We start from the raw sequence: 16,418 nt of genomic DNA, 5'->3' as shown, positions 1-16,418 counted from the left end.
GGGAAGGACTTTTTACTAGTAGTGATAGGACGATGGGGAATGGCTATAAACTGGAAGAGGGCAGGTTTAGATTAAACATTAGGAAGAAATTTTTCACTTTGAGGGTTGTAAGGCACTGGAAGAGGTTGCCCAGAGAGGTTGTTGAGGCCCCATCCCTGGAGGTATTCAAGGCCAGGCTGGACGTGGCCTTGGGCAACCTGGTCTAGTGGGAGGTGTCTCTGCCCATGGCAGGGAGGTTGGAACTCGATGATCTTCAAGGTAGTTTCCAACCTAAACCATTCTATGATTCTATGATTATTAAGCAGAAATTAAATACTTAGTTTTTCAAAGTCATCTAATGGGGAATATGTTGCTGCTGTGGAAAACTCATTGTTGACTTAAAAAACAAAAAAAAAGCCTTACAGCATGTATTCATTCATACTACTTATTCATTCCATCTTTAGTACTAACAGAATACTCTGCTTTATGCAAATACATGGAAGAATCTGACTCTGATTCAAACAGCCAGTACAATCTAGAAATAAACAATATGCTGGATGAGTGTTCACGCTCAAAGCAAAGCTGATCTTGTAGAACGACTGCTCATACTGTGCCAATTTATTTCCGTCTGCTAAGTAATGCTAAACAAAAGATCAAGATGCACTTGGTGGCTTCTTCTGCTAGTGATGATTGGACTGCCACAGGGATGTTATTTTGGCTTTGAAACCAGGGTGGGAGGATGAGGAGGTTGCTATGAAGGGAAATAAAGTTAGCCCATGAAGCATTTCCTCATTAAGTTGTGCCATTAGAAATGCTCAAGAGTCTTTCTTTGAGTGCTAGAATGGGCCTTTCTGAAAGGTCAGGCACAAGACAAGCTTGAGACTTTGTAGTGGCTGATCAGCCTCTTCCAGCTGAACTCCACCAAACAGCCACTCAACAGAGCTCATCTACCAGGCAGGAAATGGAGGTCGTCACTGAATCCTTAGCCCGCCTGCGCGGTGTACAATGTCCCTGTCACTAAAGTCATGTTACAGATACTTACATGCTGCATATTTAATCCCTATAAAATTCCTCTGGAACATTCTGTCATCTTGAAAATGGAAATAAGTTGAAACGTTTATGGCCATTAGTCTGCTTTATTTCACTTCTTTTTTTCAACAAATGGAACTAGAGTAGGAACTAGTATATGATACTTCTCTTGGGTATTGCTGCTTGCACTGCCTGCAAGGATGAAATCAATGTCAGTGGGTTGTTTTCCACCTCTGTAATCATACGGATTTACAAGTGTTTCATTAAGACTGTTGGTAATTGTGATACCACAGAACAATGTGTTCTGAGGTGTTGTTGGGCACTCAAAACTGCCAGGGAAATATTGAAGATGTTCAAAAAGAGCTTGTCATACGAATCAGAGTAGGGGTTTATGTAGATTATTTCACATAGCCTCGTTGGTGAGAGGTTACGCAATGTAAATCATGCAGTTAACTTCGTTTTCATTTCAGTTTAGCAACTGGGAATCAAATAATACTTTCATCTTAGTATTTTTTCACCTGGTAAAATAGGCGACTTCTATTGAAATATCAAATTGTGATATCCTCATCTTGATAACATGCCCTGTTCTCCAATAATCTGTGTTTTAAGAAAAACATCCTAAATGCTTGAGTTCGGCCGCGCACTTAACATGGGCATGATTTTAAACCCAAGAGTAATCTATTTAGATAAATGTGTTACTGAATCAAAACTGCAACGTTTGTTTCATATCACATTTGTGCACACTGAAGTAATTTCTCATTTTTCTAGTGAAAATTTAAGGTGACTGAACTTTTTGACAAACAAAAAAAAAGTTTGTTGTTTTTTTTTAGGTAGGTTACTTCTGCTTCCAGGTACTGCACCATCAGTAATAGAATAATAAACATAGTAGATAAAGGCAACTTACATGGAAATAATATAAAATCTCTGATAAAGTGACAAGTCTTAAACATTTGTAGAAAACATTGCTTTTTCAGATATCAAGTCAAGAGGAAGTATTTTCCTAATCTGAATCCTGAAGGAATCAACTTGTTTTCTTTTTGCTGACTTTAGTCACTGCCATTTCTTAGATAATACTGTGTGTGCTTATAGATTGTTCAGGAGTGTGAAAAGACCTTTTCAAAGTAGTGGATGAAAAAAAAATAATCTATCATTTCAATCTTGACTCTATTTTTCCTGTTTGCTGCTTCCTTCCTCTGATGAGGCAATATAGGATTTTATTATGCTGTGACTCATTCAAGGACTGTAGATGAAATCATTTTGCCCTTTTTTTGCATACACTTACAGTATCATATTTTCTAAATCTTACTGGCAGTACAACTGTGCTTCACGTACCCACAAGCTTGTTTATAGTGATAGACCTGGTACAGTGCTGCTGCATCCATCCTGTCGAATTTATTCAGAATGTCTTTGGTCCTGAAGTCCTTGGCAGTCTTGGAACAAGTCATACAGAATGCATTTTTGGGCCAAAGGAAATTGAAATATTTGCCTGGAGGCTGTTTGCTTTTGTAGCTCTTGAAGCTCCAACATGCAGCTGGTTGAATGTAACTGAAACAATGGCCTCTAAGCAAGAGATCACACTATAAACAGAATGTATATAGAAAAAAAATGTTTGCTATGAGGTATCAAGTTTAGACGGCCATTAAAATAATTAATAGCCGAAATAATGTTTCAGTTAATAACTGAAATGGTCCATAAAGTATTGGTAAGATAGTAATTTTTAGGTAACTTGTTTGTTTGCTTTTTTTTTTAAGAGTACTCAGCAAAAATAACAGCCAACATTTTCAAAGCTAGCCACCAGTTTAGAAAAGCTCAACTCTTCTAGATTGCTTTGCAAACAAGGATGTGACGCATAACATTGCTCTTTTTATAATTGCCTTTTCCAAAGCAGTGGATGAAAAGTTCCAACACAAAATTTTGGTCATCATTTTACCTATTTTTGCTGAAGGAATTTCTGTTCGGTATCTGGCAGTAAAGAATCAAGTCTACCTTAGAGTTTACACTTCTGTGTACACTAGTCTGCAAGAAAAAGAGTTGGAGATGAAAATGCTTTTGTAGTACCAGGGACCAGATAAGTGGATCTCATAGCTTAGGCCTTCCAACATTAATGATGCTTGCAGGATGGTACAGCAGAGGACAGATCAGAAAATCTCTGATTGTATAACGAGCTTCTGAAGTATTCAGAAGCTCTTCTAGATGTATGCTTCATATTCTTCTTTCTAGTCTATTGCTTAAGAATTTTTAAGTGTTTTCATTTTACTGTGGAGGTGTCATGAATAGTATTACTGTTGAAGAATAGTCCAAGTAACAATTCTTTTGATGAGCAAGTGTGTGTGACTTTTTTGTTGCTTGAGTCACGAGAATCAATTCCAATATGAATCCACAGGTAAGAAATATATAAATAAGTTGAAAATTGGATGTGAAAATGAGGTCCAGATATCTCAAACATCTTACTCACCCATCCACCCATGCAGTTCACCCAGCCATTTCCTCCTACAAAGGGAAATCATATGAATGGCTCTTCTGACCAGATACAATTAAAAGATTTTTTTTTTTTTTATTTTTCATGAGACAATGAGCTGCTTAAATATATGTAATTTCTAGAATAAGATGAGAATAATTTCAGTTCTTCATGTCTGGTTTGGATTTATGACAGCTCAGAATGGCAATGTATTAAATGATCTTGAAAATTCTGATGGGATAAAAGAAGCAGCTCCTACTTCTAGAGATATTTTTTTATGACTGCAATATAAGCAGAGGAGGTTGGAGTGATTTTCCCTTTAATTAAACACAAATAAACTATCAACATGGCTGCAGAGAAGAGTTCATCACTTCTGTTTCCTGCAATTCCATCCATATCCTAAAAGCTTGAATATGTGCTTGCAGTAAACGTGCTTATGTATGTAATGAAGGAGGACAGGTCAATTTTAATGCAAAGGAAATTGATGTGATTTTTTGAGATCTCCTTTTTTTTGTGTGCTTATTTCATTTGCAATTTGTTTTCTCCCTATTTGAATATCTTAAGTATAATGGTACAAAGTTATTTGGTTCTGCTTGACTCTCATCTTTAGAAGAGCCTGTTTGACAAGTTAGGCTTTTAAAGAATTAGTAACTAGACCATTACAAACCAGGTATAGAGCTATAAAGGATTCGTGGAAGTAATTTTCAAAATTAGGTTTAAAGCTTCTAAGTTTTACGCCTTTGTTTCCCTGAGTTTTGTGTTCTGTGGAACTGCCTTCTCAGGTAAGAGTCATGAATTTACATTGAGCTTTCCATCATAAATAAACCATCCCAGGGGCAATAAAAGGAGAACAAGTAATTGTGTGTGTGGAGGGAATGGTTTTGAGAAGGTACAAACAAATAGATGACTTAAGATTCAAATATATTAGATAACTGTGAGAGTCACAAAATGTGAAATTCAGATAGGGCGGACATGGGGATTCTGTTTGGTTTCAATGATTAATTCAAAGTTTAGCACAAAGCAGCTGCAGAGAGTGAGAATAGAGTGAAAGGAACTTTTTTTTAAGAGATAAGTTATTCCTTTCCCCAAGGGTTTACTTCAGTGCATTTTTATGATTCCCAGGCTTTGCAAAATTGAATTGCATTTTTCTTACTCTTTTCATGTCTGAATAAATTCAAGGTAAGATAACCTTTATGTAAATGGCAGTTATATTGTGTTAAAAGCTACAAACCATTTCTTCAGAGCAGAATCTGTACTTGGGACTCATAAGAGCCTGAAGAAGGATGGTGGGACTCTTGGGATGCTCATTTAAAAGAACAGATACAAGGACTATTTTTGTAAATTGCTGTCAAGGCATTGCAGTCAGCTGATGCAGGGGGAAAGCCTGAAGATGAAGCCTGCCATGATTACTGTATTTTTCATTTAAAAATAAGAACAGAGGAGGAAATATTCTTGCATGTCTTTATCTGTGGTGGGTTAGCCTTGGCTAAGGGCTATCCCCCAACTCGGCCGCTTGCTCACTCACTGCCCTCAGGACGAAGGGAGAAAAGAAGATGAAAAAGCTTGTGGCTAGAGATACAGACAGGGAAATTGCTTACCAGTTACTGTTGTGGTCAAAACAGACTTGTCTTGGGGAAAATTAGTTTAATTTATTGCCGGTTGAAATGGATTTAGGTAATGAGAAACAAGACGACAAACATTAAACCCACACCTTTCCTCCCACCTTTTCCAGGCCTGACTCCGCTCCTTCACTCCAGACTCCTCTCCCCACCCCATGAGCAGGGAATGGGTGGTTGGGGTCACTCCATAACATCTCCTCTCTGCCCCTCCTTCCTCCTCACACTTTTCACCAGCTCTGGCGTGAGGTCTACCCACAGGCTGCAGTCCTTCAGGAAAAATATCTGCTCCATTGTGGATTCTCCAAGCACCACAGTCCCTCCAGGATGTAGCCACCTGCTCTGGTGTGGGTCTTCCATGGGCTGCAGTGGATGTTGGCTCTGGTGTGCTCCTCACCACGGGCTGCAGGGGAGCATCTGCTCTTCCAACCTTTCTGTTCCCTCTGCTGTTTCCCACCCTTTCTGTTCCCTGATCTTCTACCGGTGTGGTATTGTTTGCTCTTCCTTAACTATGTTTTCTCTAAGGCACCACTATTTTGGCTGAGGGGCTCAGCTGTGCCCTGCTGTGGGTCTTTTGGAGCCGGATGGCACTGGCTGTGCCTGGCACAGGGCAATCCTGGCCTCTCCCCACCACCACCACCCCTGCAGCTCCCCCACTGCCAACACTTTGACACAGGCCCCTGGAACAGTCCTGTTCAATTAAAATACTGTTGAATGTATGTAGCGAAGGAAGCTTGCAGTTTCATTTGTTATAAGAAGTCTTACAAAAATACATAAGCTAGGATTCAGCTGACTGTTTTTTAGAGGCTAGACAATCTGGGATTATATGATTGAGCCATGGATGTTGGCTTTTCAGCAAAGCTACCATTTTACTTAGGACAATATTGTGAGTAGGGTATGTAGTCAGAGATAACACTCTTCTGTGTCTTATCTGTGGAATGTGATTGCAAATGTTTTCATTACATTTTTCCACAATTTAGATTGCAAGGAGATAATTTGGCAGAAAGGCCAGAAGATGTCTCCATGATATCTCAAACATCTGAGCCAGCAGTGTCAGACTCTGAGGGTAAGTTATATAAATATTTGCTGCTCATAAAAAAAAAAAAAAAATCAGCCCAAACACCAACATCTTACATTTAAGAGTAGAGGCAATGCCTGTAAAAGAAGATTAAGCACTTCCAGAGAGTGTTCCTGTGCATTGGAACTCAATCATTTACACATCAAATCTGTTAGAAGAGCTCCTAACGTGGTTTTTGTCACAGCTAGTTAGTACTCCAGAATAATTCCTAGGTATATTTTGGGAGCCACCTTGGGCCAGGATTCATTCTTAGCAGACAGTTTGTATGTTAGCACACTGTTTGGGATGTAAAATAGCTTAATAGCGTAGACATGGGCTGTTCATTGCCAATTGGCCTCTATGCCAAAGAATGGTCTTTGAAATATTTAATTTAATTCTACAAGTGCATCCATAGGATTCAAATAGTATATATAAAAAGAGATACAGAATTTGTCCCCTGTTTTTAAGTTAAGTATCAGAAATACTGCTTCGATCTCTCCAAGCACACTGACTAGAATTGAAATACAATAAAAATGAATTGATACAATAGATCTGAAGAACATTTTTTTCTCCTCATACAAATATAATCATACATCGCGCTAATCTGCAGTCAGGACACTCAACCTTATTTCAATTTCTGCTCAGGTTTTTGAACAGAATAACAGCTGAAAACTAATGGAAAAGGCACTTCTTAAGGGATATCTTGCCAGAGAATGACCTGCTTTCCTATGAAAGATTAAGTTGATGAAGGTTAACTTTATCTTAGCTGTCACTGGAATGGAGACAGAAAGGAATAGAGGTTTGGGCAGAGAATCTGCAAAGATAAATCTTTCAGTCCATTCCCTTACTGTTCGGCAGAACCAGATGGGTCTATTAATTGGAGGATTTGATTTGCAGTTAGTCTTCAGCAGCCCCAGACAAGTTAGCTAAGTTGATTAATTAACTCAAAACAAATCGGAACTAACTTTTGTTTTTAATTATCCTGCTAATTGTCTGCTATTTAGTGCTATCAGATGTGCTATTAAGTATGATGGCAACCTGAGCTTTCACATATTTCTCTTGCCTCATTTTAAACCAATATATGTCAGCATTAGGAACTAGTACATCTTTAAAGACAGATTTTTCAAACTGGTTTTGTGAGAATGCGTGGCTTCATGCAGTCATGCCATTTGTTTTTCCTTTCATCTGCCATTGATCACTTTATTTAAAAAATTAATAGGGGACTCAGAATCTCAAAATATGATGTTCTTACAAACTCAATGAAGACTGTCAGCAAGAGAGACCCAGACTGCACTCAAGTTCTGTGAAAGGAAGACAAAATTCTGCTGTTATGAGGGTAATCCCCAGAAAGGGAGGTGGTGGTGACTTGTTTGGGGTGGGTAAGTGGGTATGCAAGAATGAGATTATTATAGCAGAATGAAGTAGAGTGGTAAGACATACATGTAGGAAAAAGTTCTACACTTACTGAAACAGTTGGTTTTGAACAGATCTCTGTCTTCCTTTTTCCTTCCTGTGGACCCTTATTCTTAAAGTGGAAATATGCCCGCTTTGCCATGCCATCTTCTGAAACTGTAGATTTCAGTAAAATAGCAAGCTGTTGCTAAATGACAGAGGCACCAGGATTAAAGGAGGTGAAACTGTCAGGAGGTGCTGGATGCTGTGTCTCAGAGTGTGGAGCACAAGAGCGCTATAGCCATTGGAACTTGGACCACTTTACGTGCTTCTGGATGCTATCTGTAGTCAGAACGGATATAGAGAAGACTGAGAACACTTTCCTTAAACAAACACCTCTAATAAAAATATAGGGGGTAAAAGTTAGATAGGTAGGTGAGGCAATGACATTCATGTTTTTATAAATATATCTATCTTGTGTCTGTGAACATACATGAACCTGTTAGCCATATAGCTAGAAAACACCAAGCCCCTGGGGCAAAAGGACTGAGGTCAACAGTGAGGTACTGCCAAATTTCTGTCAAGAGGTGCTCTCAGAAATGTTCAGCCTTCCAAAATATTTTTTTTTCCCTTAAATGTTGGCTAGTAATACATGGTGATTTGAAAAAAAAAGCACAGCTGGATTTTACAAGTAGGCACAGACTAGAAACAGGCACAAAACTCAGGCAACTTCCCATTCTATCAATCTCGCCTGTAAATGCAGCACATTACTTGTTTTCTGTGCATGTGATATTTATTTCCAATAAATATTATTTATGAGAAGAAGATGACAAAAGAGACTCCTAAAGATATTATTAGAAAACCCTAAGTAACCAAGGCATCATGTTGCACTGAATTTTTAGTTATGCCCTCTTAAGAATGTATTATATCATGAAGAAGTGGCTAATAGGCTTCACTTACCAGTTTTATTTGAATTTATTTTCTGCTCTTACTTATCAGTACCAATGACCTTACTGAGAGAAAACTATGCCTTGGGAAGTGCTGATGTAAACCATTTGTTCTAGAATATGCAAGCAGGGTGCTGATGCAGAGCAAAGTTGAGGGGAGCTTTCTTTAGGTAATGATCTGTTTCTGGGTTAGTGGGAAATTGTTAAGTTGTTAGATCTGGAGAATCTCTCTGGTGGATTTCAGATGAACTAGGTTCAGAAGTAATTGGCAGCACATCTGATCTAACAGCCCTTATAAATAAGCCTTACTAAAGCAATTCCACCTAATAAAGTCAATGTAATAGCTAATGTACAAAGATCACCTGCAGCATCAGGCAATATACTGACTCTGCAGGCAATCTGGATCTGGTTCTAATTAACCACTACACTGATTTCCCTCTAGTATAATCTTGCTGAATTGGACAGAATTGTCTTTGATCTAAGTAGTAAAAATGAGGAATGGGAATCAGGTCTCAAGATCGGACAACACAAGACACTTCAACGCTGCAATTTCTTTTTACTGTCCTAAACTATACCTCTCAAAACTGTCTCTTTCCCATTGGATTGTTTCACAGGAGAGAACTAAGGGAAGAATTTAATAGCTAGGTTCTTGATTTTGATTAGAAGAAGCAGCTTCAGTGACCCTGCAGCAAACATCCCCTGTAGATGCCAAGCCTGTCAGGTTTGTCTCTTGGATCAGTCCTCCATTAAGCCTTGCTCTTGTTCTGTACAGATAGATGAGGAGAACAGCTGAGGCTTCAAAACATAGACACTGCAACAGGATTGATTCAGTAAAAATCTGCATCTGTCAACCCTCAGTTTGTTTTTCAGGTTGGGGGCATTGTAGAGGACACCTACTACTGTGTATTTTATTTTTTTTTAAATTGAATATTAAGAAATAGTATCACTAAAGGATAATTGTTCATTTGATCCCATTTGCCTAGAAGTGCTATAGGACCTTGTTTCACTTGTTTCAGTCCCTTTTGCTGAAAAGTACCATACTAGTGACAGCCATGATATAAGACAGGAAAAGAAGACATTATTGCAAATAACGTCTTTGCAGTCAGTGCATTCTTGTAGAAGGAATCTTAAAATGCAATAACTTATTAGGGAGAAAAGTCTTAATATCGGATAAATGAAAAGGATAGCACTTCTAAACCACTCCTCAATTTGTCTGAGAAAAGCTGTGTTTAAAGTGAGTTACTCTGCAGCGCAGTTTGCAACACCACATATTTCTGAGGTGTGGGCAAAGACTTATTTCTTTTGTGGCTCTACCTGGAGTAATGGGATAGGACTGAAAATGATAGATTATATGGTACTATGCCACAGTGTGTACATGGGGTATTTCCTATTCTATTATGTTATTAGATCTACAGGCTGTACTGTGATACAGAATATTTAGTTTGCTAAATATATTTTACTAAGGAAATTTCACATCAGTAGCTTATTCCCTATCAAACAGGAATCACTGTTTTTTGTTATTTGCAGTTAGCCAACTCCTGTTTGAAGAAACTTGAAAAGACTAGGATGTGTAGCTTTTTTTTTGTATACTTCTTTTTCCTTTTCCCAATATAGTAGAAAGTTCAAAACAAGCATTTGAATGTAGAAGAAAAGTTTGAAATTGGGGACGTTCAATAGAAATAGGAATGTATGAAGCGCATATAGTGCTATTCCAGGTAGAACTGCATGATCAGGGTAAAAAATTAATAGGGATGCAAATATGTGGGAATTAGGGTTGAGAACTAGATATGGCAGTGGCAAAAAATGTGTCATCACCTCCAACTTTCTGCCCGGTTCTCTGACTACGATTTTGCATCATCATCACCTCTTCTTTCTCCGCTTTCATTTGTGTTTGCAATGAATGTGGTAACCATGGTTGCCGTACTTCGATATAGTTCTGTCTTTACAGTAGTCTGAGATGTTTGACAAATCAGGGTACTCTGGAAATGTAAGGACCTCTCTGCTAAGTGTCTGAATAACAGCAGAACCTTGGGAAGATTGGGGCATCTTGTTTTCTTAGGCTGCTTATGAGCAGCATCTAAGTGCCCACCAGACTGTCAGGCAAAGAGTGAAACTGCATCGCATGTTACTTGGAAATTGCTTTCTCTGACATAGGTACATAAATTCTGTTTTAAATCATTACGTATGTGTCAGAGGCATTCTAGACTTCTCACCGAGTCATGTTGTTTTACAAATGTGGCGGTATGGGCAAAAATTATAACTTGCATGGCTTTTAGACATTGCTTAAAGTGACCAGAACTTCTTACTTCCAGGATTTTTAATATATTCTAATTAGTTTAATAGAATTAATTAAATTTAATTTTACTGATTTTATTAAAGCTGATGATCCACTACTCACTTGTGTAAAGGACAAACAGTATTTAGTTTTAATAGTAAAAATAATAAATAACCTATGAGACACCTTGGCAGCTGAAGGAAGCTTGCTTATCAGTCTAATCATGTTAGAGATGCTGTTCCACATTGCATTAAGCTTATAAATTAAAATCAGACACAAATTAAAATCAGACATAAATTAAAATCCATTGAAGTGTACCTGAAAAGCAGTGTGTTTACAGTAGCCACATTTACCTTCCTAGCAGTTAATTTATAGGCATTTTATTTTCAAAGTGACTAATGCTTACTTAACTGGAGTGATTTACTTCTCTTCTACCTCTTTGGAACAGCTCAAGTACCCGGGGTTGAAACACTTACGGAAGATATTGATGAATTTCAGAGTACCTCTCTAGTGGCAGGATCTGTAAGTATCTTCCCTTATGGATAATCCTGTAATTTTAAAAAAGAGTTTGATAAAAATTAGTTTTTGCATAAAGATAAAAGTTGTGCTTGCCAGCACTGTCATCCTAGAAAGAAGAAAATTTAATATACCTAACCCTTTTGAATTTTCAGTTCCCTGGCTGTTTTAATTTTTTCACTCTAGGAAGGGTGATATTTTGAAATAAATTATTGTAATCTTACACAAAACCATATGTTGCTGTATTTACAAGTATAACTCCCATTGAAAGTGCAGTCATTTTATACTATGTCTGTATGTTCTTAAAGGTTGGTCAAATATCCATTTTACCAGATTATATTCAATTTTACAAAATTAAGAGAACAAAATTATGCCAATTCTAAATGTCCTTATGAAATATGACATTATAATATTTCAACTATAATTTAGCTTTTTGGTAACATTTGCTTGGAAACTAATAAACAAGAGGTGTCTATTTAAAATGTATCGCTAATTTATATATTTTTTTTAAAGAATGCAATATTATGCTTGGTAGTATTTTCATCAGTTCTTTTATTTTGAAATTTAAGAAAATCTTTGTGGATTTGCAGTTTGCAGAAAATATAACCAGCAATAAATTATTTTTTTTTAATTATATAATCAGAATTTTGGCACTAGTTGTATTGCATCAGAAATTTGCATACAGGTTAAAGAAGGGATTGCTTTTTTTTTCTAAGGCAAATAACAATAGTTGTTTGGTTTTGCAAAATCTTAGAGAGCTGTAAGAGGACACATTAATGCGTGTTCAACCATAGCAATACTGGTTTATAGCACACTTTAGTGTTGATAAATTAAGTGAAAAGAAGGGCTCAGTATTTTTTAGCTAAGGAAAAAAGAACAGTATTAAAGAAAAAAGAAATGCAGCCTGATCCTGCAGTCTCTCAGGCAGCTGCTTAAGTACTGCTACTAATAAAGCCAAATAACACTGAATATATTTTATTTCCAACCAGAGTTATCAAAGCAGTTGGCAGATACGGAGCTCCAGATCAATTCCTAAAGCTCTTTGAGAGCTTGGAGTGCAGGAATTTCCACAGAGCATTTGTGGATATTGGGCAAAAGAAGTAAGGAGCCGAACTTTAGTTGCCATTGCTTTGGGCTTCTTTCTCAAGCCTCCTTTCAGCTTCACACCAGTCAATAGAGAGGTATAGTAAATTTTGCAGTAGTTTTTGAACCCAGGTTTTTCTTATTGATTTGGACCTGCAGCTACCAGCTTTGATTTTTCAGTTCTGCAGACATACAGCATAGGGAAAGAGCAACAAATAAATTGAATTACACAGAAACATAAAGATACAAGGAAAACAAAAGTTCATTATGTTTATTAGCGAAATCTTGCTACAGAAATGTACAGCCTTCAACTGAGTATTTTTAGATATATGCTGTGTGCGCATGCTTATGAACAAACAATAGGTACATGTATAATTTAATGCTCTGCTAGTTCTGGGCATAGGTAAGGTTGCCTGGAGCAGTAGACTGCCAGAGGCAGCGAAGTTGCCTGGGCTGAGTCCCTGAAAGCCACACTGGCTATTGCTGTTATTGCCAGAGCTCCAAAGAGAAGGCAAGAGCAGTTGCAGCTATTGCTCTGCCCGCCCAACATCTCCCTAGGGCAAAGGCAGCTAGCTTCACTTTCCTCGGCTCTTGGAAAATGCCTTTGCCCGAGTTCCTAAGGAGCCATAAACCAGTAATGGTTAGTTCATCTGCTTTTGGGTGTTTTTGTATCTTAAAGCTCGTGCTTAAATAGTATGTAGCTAGCCAATTGTGTACTTTCATCTCTTTCAAATGGCTTGTTATTCAGAATAAGATTCAGCTATCCAGCACTGTATGTTTGTCTGGAACTGTATCTCCTCAAAAAAGAAAAAAGTGATCCAACTGTTGTTGTTGCCTTTTTAGGGCTCTGAAGGAATAGAGATCTGTTCCATGGTCCCCGGTAACTTCCAGTGAGACTTATTCTTTGGCAATCTTAACCTATAAAATACAGAGGTAAAACTAGGGTTCCTCATAGGAAGGTTGTAAAGATAAATGCATTCTTGCAATGGATTCCCACAAATCCTTCAAAACAGTAAGAAGTGCGCCTGTAAAATTACTTCAAAATTGATACCAAAATACATTCTCGTGACTTGAAATTATTTTCAGATATTATGTGAGATACGAGATCCTATGAGAGATACAAGATGAGGGAAAAATAGAATAAAATGTTGTTGATCAGACATTTCTCATAAATTGGACAAACTGGTTCATGACATTCACTCAAATGTACATATTTCATGTAAAAATTCCTCATCTGATTCAAGGTGTGCCATGTTTAATACTGGTACTGCATTCCAATAGGGTAATTTGAGTCTGTTGCTAGTTAAATGGATCATTATCATAAATTCCTCTCTACTCATGTATATTTGACAAATTTTCTTTCAAAGTGCCTTGGCTTTCAGAGGAGAAGTGTTTTGAGAAAAATTGTGGGATAAAGCAGCAAGAATTATGCATACCGATCTTTAGAAAAGAGCTGTGTGGGTTCCTTTTTCATGTCCCATGTATAAATCCACATGTAAGATCTTTGATGTGGAGACTAAACCAATCTGGATACCAGTACTTAGAAGAGACAGGCAACATCTATGTCTGTAACATGGTTCACGTAATTTGTACTATAGTTACATTATGATTTTCTAGTAACATTGTATATGTTTACTGTTCTATTTCTGAAAAATCTGGAAGTTTTTGTAATTAGACCTTTTTCCTTTAAACCTTTTTTATTAGAACTTTTTGCTACGCTTTATTTTTCACAAAGTGAGTTGATATTTGAAAAATCGAGAAGTTACATTTTCCAGTGCTGTACAATCCCAAACAAGGTGTACTGAATGAATAAATAAGTAAAGCTAGCAAAAAGTAATTTAAAGTATTTACAGGAATCGGCACTCTTCCCAAGTGTTTTGCAGGGATTCAAAGTGGAAGCAAGCATTCAAAATGTCCTTAGAGATCGTAGTTTACTGCAGGGCTCATTTTCTGACAAATATTTAATGTAAGAAAGCGTGCTAGGCAAAATGCAAAGATTTTTCTTGGGATTTTTGCAGTCTGATAAACGCAGAGTCCTATTTTGTTTTATGTTTATGTAAATGAGTTTTATAAATATTTGTCTGTAAATATTTGAAGTGATACTAGGAAAAAATGAGGTGGGCTGGAATTCTGACAGAAAATGAAAATTAAGGTATCAGGAGAAGTTACTAAATTTACAGTAACAGAAAGGAAGAGGGCACATGCACTGGGCAATTCACATTGAGTAGCCTTTGCTTTCCCTCTGAGTTGCTTCTGTTACCACTTGGATCTAACAGGACTCGTGAATATTGTGGTTTTTTTTCTGTGAATCTTTGCATTCACTCATTTTGCCTTGCATGTGCACATAAAAAGGTATGGGGTTTTTTTGCAAATTGTCCATGTAAGGCAAACCAATCCAAGTGTAACAGAAACTGGGGGAAAAAGAGTCCAACTGCAAAAGGCATTTCTGCATGAATTTGCCTTGGGTTTTTTGTGGGAAAAATATTCTAATGAATTGTTTTATAAAGGCGTTTTGTTTAAAATAAATTTTCTCCCGTTTTCCCTACTGCTTTGGAACTTTTCAGTTGATTTCCTAGAAGGAATACGCACACATGGATTTTCTGAGATAAATACAGAAATTCCTTAATGGTAATTCAATTTGTGAAATGACTTGAGGCTTAACGCACAAGGAAAAATTAAGCTTTTAATTCTTGCTATCGATATATGTTGCATACAGCTATATTCCAGTGATACATGATTTAAATTGTAATTATTAGAAATTTTCTTAGCTTTTCCCACTATTTTCCCTTGAAACAATGCTGAGAAGTAACTTTATTACTTGTACAAGTTTGAGTATAATTGACAGCTCTAAATCACCCAAACTTCAGTATTTAAATCTATAAACTGTTAGCTGGATTGTGATCACTGTTTAGTGTTTAGCATGTTAGTCATTTAAATAAGTATTTTAAGGTTCCACTGCCACATCAGGAACAACAGCAGTGTGCCTGTGAGGTAGTATGAATTATAAAGGTCGTGTTTATATATTATACATGCAAAATTAGTGTGTTCTGATACAAAAATTTTCCAATCCAAGTTGACTTTTTTAAGTATGTGGATTCTCAGGAGCATAAAGTTAAAATTTTAAATTTTAACTTTAAATTTTAAGTCTTCTGTAAAAATAATAACAGATAATATTAGATTAGTGCAACTCTTCCACAGCTAGTCCAAAAAACCTGCAAATGTGTAAGTTTAATTACTATTGGCTAAATTAACAATACCAGATAGTAGAAGAACATAGTATCAAGGTTCCTGGGAAATAAGTGATATTTCCTGCAAGTAGTTAAGCAAGTAGTTTGAGTCACATACCTTGAACCTCTGTGGTTGAGACCTCCCCTGTGTAAAAAAAACCCTATTAAGTAGACATAGCATTTTGTACATACAGCTGCAGAATAAGTATTTCTTACTTTTAAAATTCTCTTTATCCTCGGAGAGTGCCTTAAGTACTTAATTTTATTTTTTTTTTTACTTCTCTCCTGCTGGTATTCTTTTTGCTGATAACCATGTTACATATTGCAAAACTTGAGGCCTGCAGGGTGCCTGCCTGACCCCTGCGACGCGTGGTGGGGCTGCCCCGTCTCCCTGCCCGGATCCCCGGAGCTAAGGACTGCTTCCAGAAAGGCTCCTGCTCCTCAAGATCAGTTTATCAGTCCCACTGGCAGGCATTGCACATAGCATGTGGTTAGTGCTTCCAAGGAGACCTTTCATGGGGCAGAGAGAGGGGCAGATGTCTTCTGGAGTGAAAATGCTCTTATTTGAAAATATTTAAACCTCTAAAATGTAATGTTAAATTGACAGAATTTTCTGAACTTAAAAAAAAAAAAAAAAAACGTAAAAAAAGATCAATGAGTGCCCTGGTTTTTTACATGTCTAAAATTTTGGTTTCCTGGGCATGAGAAATTCAAAAATATTAGTCTAAATAAAAGTAAATGTTATTACTGAAGTTTAGAAAAAAATTATTCTGGTTACATTTCGTAAACTGGAACAAATTCCAGTTTATTCCCAGGTACCCACATATTTCCTCTTTCCC

At 37.0% G+C, this 16,418-nt stretch overlaps 1 protein-coding gene across 1 annotated transcript in view; it reads left to right on the top strand.

Annotated features, from left to right (window-relative positions):
* Positions 1-16,418, top strand: part of LOC104287500 (chromosome unknown open reading frame, human C8orf34) — a 138,272-nt gene that overhangs the window by 95,671 nt on the left and 26,183 nt on the right. Inside the window, exons 8-9 of the mRNA XM_009886216.1 lie at positions 6,063-6,148; positions 11,202-11,275. Coding sequence (XP_009884518.1) covers positions 6,063-6,148; positions 11,202-11,275 — 160 coding nt within the window. The remainder of the gene's footprint in view (positions 1-6,062; positions 6,149-11,201; positions 11,276-16,418) is intronic.

This window comes from Charadrius vociferus, unplaced genomic scaffold, assembly GCF_000708025.1.
Source record: "Charadrius vociferus isolate BGI_N301 unplaced genomic scaffold, ASM70802v2 scaffold885, whole genome shotgun sequence".
Classification (NCBI taxonomy): domain Eukaryota; kingdom Metazoa; phylum Chordata; class Aves; order Charadriiformes; family Charadriidae; genus Charadrius; species Charadrius vociferus.
The sequence above is the reverse complement of the archived record's forward strand: the minus strand, read 5'-3'. Positions and strand labels throughout refer to the sequence as shown.